This window comes from Peromyscus leucopus, chromosome 3, assembly GCF_004664715.2.
Source record: "Peromyscus leucopus breed LL Stock chromosome 3, UCI_PerLeu_2.1, whole genome shotgun sequence".
In the NCBI taxonomy this organism is placed as follows: domain Eukaryota; kingdom Metazoa; phylum Chordata; class Mammalia; order Rodentia; family Cricetidae; genus Peromyscus; species Peromyscus leucopus.
The window spans coordinates 86,597,759-86,604,573 of record NC_051065.1 but is presented as its reverse complement, the minus strand read 5'-3'; the positions used below and the strand labels follow the sequence as shown (position 1 = coordinate 86,604,573).

The 6,815-nt window shown below is 38.6% G+C and overlaps 1 gene segment (V, D, J or C); it reads right to left on the bottom strand.

The window, feature by feature from the left end:
- Positions 1-4,587: 4,587 nt before the first annotated feature.
- LOC119086165 lies at positions 4,588-5,418 on the bottom strand. The segment is given in 2 exon segments: positions 4,588-4,975; positions 5,353-5,418. Coding segments are annotated over 2 exon segments (432 nt in total).
- Between the last annotated feature and the right edge of the window lie 1,397 nt (positions 5,419-6,815).

The following is a 6,815-nucleotide window of genomic DNA, read 5'->3' as shown; positions in this document are numbered from 1 at the left end:
ATTTTGAAAACACTGATCTAGACTCATGGATTAAGGAAAGATTCCCAGGGAACCTGTGTGTAAACAAGGCATCTATGATATTTATGATGAACAAAAACTATGTGAGAATTATGTGTTTCTTTAATTTTTTAAAGAAAAATTTAAAAGTCATTCTTTAGTTATCTGTTACACTATTGGGTATTCAAGATAAAGCCACTTTTGTATTTACATATATTATGAATTTCTTCAATGAAAATCTACTATGGTTGATTGGTGGGTACAGAAAATAGAAAATACAATTGTATTTTTAATTTGTTAGTATTTATCTGGTAGTGTAAGATATTTTATATTTTGGACAAGATTCCTTCTATTTAAAAGAATAACATATGTTCTGAAACTAACATGTGAAATATTCTGTAACTATATGTTAGGATTCTTTGGTCAGTAATGTTCACTAACTCTGATTTTGTTTCTTGATTGGTTGATGAAATTGAAGTCATATAGGCTCCCTTTTTTTCTGTATGGAAACCTTTGTCTCACCGTAGATCCTGAAATACTTTATTGACTATTCTGCTGTTGATAAAAGTGTGTACTTGTGCATATACATACTTGATGCATGCCATATAAACTTGCCAAATTAACTGTTTTGCTGTAACATACTAGACAAAAAATCAGTTCCATTTTCCCTCTTGTCTGCAGAAAAATCCAAGTGCTTCCATTGAAACCTGCCTCCATCTACTGAGTGTTTCTTTCTGTTATGTGGATGATTCAGTGTTGGTTATAATACTCATTCAAGAAAATTCATGGCTTATGTTCTAGTTCTTCCAAGAGTTTGTCACTTATGTTCATTATACTTAAGAGGATCTCTTGGTCATTTAAATAAATAATGTATTAACTGGGCACCTGCATATTTGATTGATTAACTATCATTAATGAACAGAAAACCACATTTCAACATAAATAAAATGCAATCTTTAGGGAGAAAGAACTGCTTTTGAAAATCAATAGAAGAGGAAGAGAGGGATGGAAAGAGAGGAGAGAAAGATTCATTGATAAATGGTAGCAGAGAGACCATCTAGAAAGGCTATTGGAGAACTCTAGTACAATGGCTGTTGAGAGGTGCCTCATATGTTTTCATTTACACAACAAGAATCTGGCGAAGAATAAATACTGCTCAAAGTAAATGAGTGAATCCCATGGTGTGAAAAGAGACATAGTGAAAACACTAAGGTACTCACACAAATCAAATTGCCTTGGGAAGAAGAATATGACATTCCCTGTGTCACTGTATGAGAACAATCTGCAAGCCTTTCCTGTAGATGTAAGAGTGTACAAGTGAGGCAAATGTCAGTTCCTACATATGCTCAATAAGTCTTTGTTCCTGGTGAATCTCCCTTCACATTTACTGTAGGGAGCTGCTGCAAAGTTGTCACTATTGTATTTCTTCACAGAAGGTACCTAATCCATATTATGCTCTCATTCACCAAAGCATCCCATGGCCACCCTAGGACACTGAGGAATCCAGATCCTCCACAGTCTGGTGAAACTGTGAAGGAACATGCTCACACAGTCCTGTGTGATATGAGGTCCTACCCCAAACCTGCCATACACAGAAATTCAGGTAACCAGACTGATTAGATCCACCTTTCAGGAGGTAGACAAGACTCGAAATTTCAATGTTTAGGCCACTGGGGACACTTGAAGACTTTGGTGATGTTGATAACAATTAGAATTACACTGACTGCAACGGTATAAACATCCTGAGCCAAGTAACCTGCAGTAGCCAGACTACATACATCCCAGGCATATTTCCAGAAGAAAATCTTTCACTTTGAAAACCATCAATAAAATTTATAAAGCCAGCCATTCTGCCAGATTCAGAAATACCAATATAAAAATTTGAGAAATGTTTAAAAGGCAGTACAATTAAATATCCAAATGAACATAGCAACTTCCTGGTTACATGTCCCTTAGAATTTATAATTCTTGATGTCTTAAGATGTTGAGCAATTCCTTAAATGTCTTCCAGCCATTTGAGATTCTTCTGTTGAGAATTCTCTGTTTATATTTACGGCCCATTTTTGAATTGGAGGTTTAATTGGTTCGGTATTTTGATGTCTAATTTTTTGAACTCTTCATATATTTTGGAGATCAGCCCTCTGTCAGAAGTGGGGTCGGTGATGATACTTCCCCATTCTGTGGGCTGTCATTATGTATTCACTCATAAGTGGATACTAACTATAAACAAAGGATAAGCAGACTACAACCCACAGCTCCAGAGAACCTAGCTAACAAGAGGACCCTAAGAGGGACACATATATAGCCCAGTGATGGAGAAACAGATGAGATCTACATGAGCTAACTGGAGGTGAGGAGGTTGATGGAGAGCAAGGAATGGGGGATGAGAACATAAGGAAGCACGAGGTTTGAGCTGGAACAGGGACAGAGTGGGAGAGCAAGGAAAGAGATACCATGATAAATGAAGACATCGTGGGAATAGGGAGAAACAGGGTGCTATGGAAGTTTCCAGGAATCCGCAAGGATGACCCCACCTTTGAATACTAGAAATAAAGAGGGTTTGTGAACTGGTCTACTCTGTAACCAGATTAGTGAATACCCTGTCGTCATAAAGCAGTCATCCAGTTTCTGATAGAAGCAGATGCAGCGATCCATGGCCCGGTGCCAGGCTGAGCTCTAGGAATCCAAATGATGAGAGAGAGGAGGGATTTTATAAGAAAGGGACATCGAGATGATGAATGGGAAAACGTACATGGACAGCCAGCCAAACTAGTAGAAATCCATGAATTGTAGACCAATAGCTGTGGAGCCCCCATGGGACTAATAGATTAACCCTCTGGATATTCGAGACAGTTGTTTCACTTGAATTGTTTCAGGGGCCCCCAGCCAGTGGGCTCAGTAACTGTCTCTGCTTCCCAAGTGTGCTTTTTTGGGCCCAGTGCCTAAGGTGTGACAGACACCTTTTGCAGCCTTGGTGCAGGGAGGAGGGGCTTGGACCTGCCTCACCTGAATATAACATGCTCTGCTGACTACCCATGGGAGACCTTGACTTGGAGTAGGTTGGAACATGGGGAGGGTTGGGGAAAGTCTGGGGGGTATGAGAGGGGTGTAGATGATTTTCTAAACAGTCTTATTAAATAAAAAAACCACAAAGCCAAATATAGGGTTGAAAGTCTTAGAGATCAGGAAAACAGTGAGAGCCACCAACCATCTTACCTCACCAGCTCTGTTGCTTCCAAAACATGACTCCTTATTATCTAATCTGCACCTTTATTTCCTTGCTTTTTTGCCCTCTCATTGACTCTTAGCCCAGCTACCTCACTTCCTTGTTACTGCCTGTGTGTACAGACCTCCAGGTCTCTATCATTGGTACTGGGATTAAAGCCCTGTGTCACTACACTTTGCTGTTCCCTAGTTTGTCCTTGAACACACAGAGACCCTGCCTGCCAAGTGATTAGATTAAGGGTGTGTGTTACCACAGCCTGAATTTTGTGTTAATGGCTTGCTATTACCTCTGATCTCCAGGCAAACTTTATTTATTAACATACAAATAAAGTATCACCACATTTCAGAAAAAATAAAATATCACCACAGGGGGATCAGTGGTTGGTATGTAAAATGAATAGAAAATTTCTTAATAATAAAGAAATTAAAAAACAAGAAAATGTAATTCTTTCAAAAGATATTAAAAACAATGTCTTAAGGCTACGTAGAAAGATTAAAGAGAATATCAACATTGAAAATATAAATATATAGAGAGAATATATATAAGGAGAATATAGACATAAAATATAGACACCTAAGCTTTTAAAAAGTTAATGAGAGTTTAACTGTGGAGGGACCCAAAACAGCTTGATCACACAGCTACCATGAAAGTCTTAGGGGCCTAGACACAGCTTTGGTGACAGGCTTACTGTCAGGCAACAACCAGATCCAGGAAAAGCCTTACACTGATACCACCCAGTGATCCACCCAGGGATGAGGAAGTATCTGACATCTCAAACATATCAACCATTAGATAAGGTGGCCAAATGTCCTTGAGTCTAGCACACACCTAATTTTGTTTTCACAGATACCCTTAGATAATTGTCAGACAGTGTCCTGAACTCTGGAAATCCCCTCACCCCAACATGTGCTATGATAAAAACCACACCTCACCTGAGCTCTGTGCTCTCTGCTCTCACCAATGTGTTGGACAGACAGAGGGACCAATCTCCTGAGCTTGAAATAAAGGCTCTTTGCTTTTTACATGCTGGATTCAGTCTGTGTGGTGGTCTTTTGGGGGTCCCCATGATCTGGGCATAATATTAACAACACAAACATCATTAAAAGCAAGAAACATAATTAAGCTGAAGAAATTAATGAAATTAAATGGTTATCTTCAGCAATAAACTAGGTTGATGAGATGAAATTCTCCTGATACAAAAGCAATAATATGCCTGTTGCAGCTAGAAGGATGAGAAATTGATGGCACTTGAGGTCTAACCAAATCACTCATTGAACCAGATGAGTCTAGCCAGGGCTCTCAGCTGCAATTATGAAGTTCCCCAGCACCTCCCCCTTACACAGTAGCAGAGTGCTCTTCTCCTCTCCAGTCAAGCTGCACATTGGCAGCTGAGCTGCCTGAAGCAAGGGGTTTTTGTTAAGGTCTGTGTCACTGTGAGAGGAGTATGTGTACCTTGCATGCAGTAATAAACTCCCAAATCCTCAGCCTCCACTCTGCTGATCTTGAGTGTAAAATCTGTCCTTGCCCCACTGCCACTGAACCTGTCTGGAACCCCTGTGTCCCGGTTGGACACCCAATAGATTAGACGCTGTGGAGACTGGCCTGGCTTCTGTAGGAACCAATAAAAATAGGTGATTCCATAACTATTTAAGAGGTTCTGACTTGACCTGCAAGAGATGGAGGCTGATTGCCCAATGGTAACCGGCAAAGAGAGTGGAGTCTGGGTCAGCACAACATCATCGCCACTGGTTCCTGAAATTACAATAGAATGGTACAAAGTCATGTTAAAACTTCCCAAACAATCTTAGTGAATTCCTTTGTTACTCATTACAAGTGAGATCCTGGTATATTTTATGATTTTAAAAAATATATCAAATGTTTTTTTTTACAAAACCAGTGAATGGAAGGTCCTCAAGTTCATAATCTACGGCACCCCTTCCCATCTACATCAAAATCTTCATCCTAGCTCAGCTCCTGTCTCATATAGAATTTCCCATTGTCATGTAACTAAAATCCCCATGTTGCATCCTGGAGAATGGACCTGCCTCAGCTCACATGGACATCATACAGAGGCAACTAGAGCCCACCCTCCATCCCCATTCTACTCCTGCTTCTCATTCTCTCCTTACCCAGAATCCAGAGCATAAACAGAAACAGGGACTGGACAGGGCACATCATTTTGAAGAATGAACTTAGGAGAGTGAAGGCAAGAGTACAGTTGAGCATTTATCTCAGGACAGCAAGGCAGGGACCTCCCCAGGGGGCAATATGCAAATACCCTGGTCTGTATGGCAGTGTACATAGAGCAGAGAGTTATGTGGGTTTCTTGAATTTGAAAAATAACCCAAAAGTGTATTTTTCTACATCAGGTGTGAACGTAATAAAACAAAATGTGGTTACTAATCAGAGGCTAGCAGGATGCCGAAAGATTGGCAATGTGGTTCAAATCAAATGTAAATATACATTAACAAAGTAGTGTTGTTTTCAAATTTGAAATTTACTTAAATTTTTGTAAACATTCATAACTAAATTGCAGAGAACTAGAGAAATGTAATTAAGACATTGAGCTCATGATTGTCATGAATGAAACTTTGTACTCACAGTCAATAATACATTGCAAGATTACAAGATGGAAGCAGGTCACTCAATTCTCAATGTATTGACTGTAATCTTACTAAGTATTAGAAAATAGACTTGATTATAATCAGGAAACTGATTCATTTGCTGAATATGTTTCACAAATAAATGCATACTATAAGCATTTCCATAATAAACAGACACATAATTTTCATAACAATGAAATGTTCTTTTTATTCAATTTCTTTTAAGCTTACACATCAGAGAAACTCTGACCTTCTTGCTGTCACTGCAGATTATGTATTTTTTGTATTTTTCTCAACTCTCATTTGAATGAAATCATACAGCTCCTGTGCCTCAGTGACTTAATTTCATTTTCCAAGTATACCTATTTCATTCATGTTCTGTGAATAAGTAAATAAAATGTCTCTATTGCTGGATCCCTTAGTGATGGCAACATTTATTCTTCCATGTGGACATTCTTATTTTTCTACCTTGTGAAGTTATTAATAAAGATATTACTAATGCTTTTGTACCAGATTATATGTAAACATGTATCTTCATTTTTCTTGAGCAGGTACTTATTTCTGTATTTGGCCACCTCCATGTCACATATAAAAATGAAGCCTATTTGAGTTCACTAAACAGTGCTTTGTTTTGTGCAACAGTGTCAATGTTCTGTAAGACACATCGTTCTCAGTCACCGTGACATACATTTCCTTATAGTCACAAGAGATGCTTGGTCATTGAATTCTTGGGTCTTTTTTGTTGGTTCCTGGTACAAGCAAGAGACTATGCCCTAAAGTATAAGTGTAGATGCATTGCTTACACTTTTTTCACCGTTTTTCACTGTTTTTAATTTTGTCTCTAGGTCATTGACTGCTTAACATGAACATCATTTTGTTGCTAATACCTTTAGATTTGTGACAAGGTATGGCTGCTGTTATCAAATAAATGACAAGATATGCAATGCAACTGCTTGTAAAATAGTATTGGTTACATAGGGCAACTGACT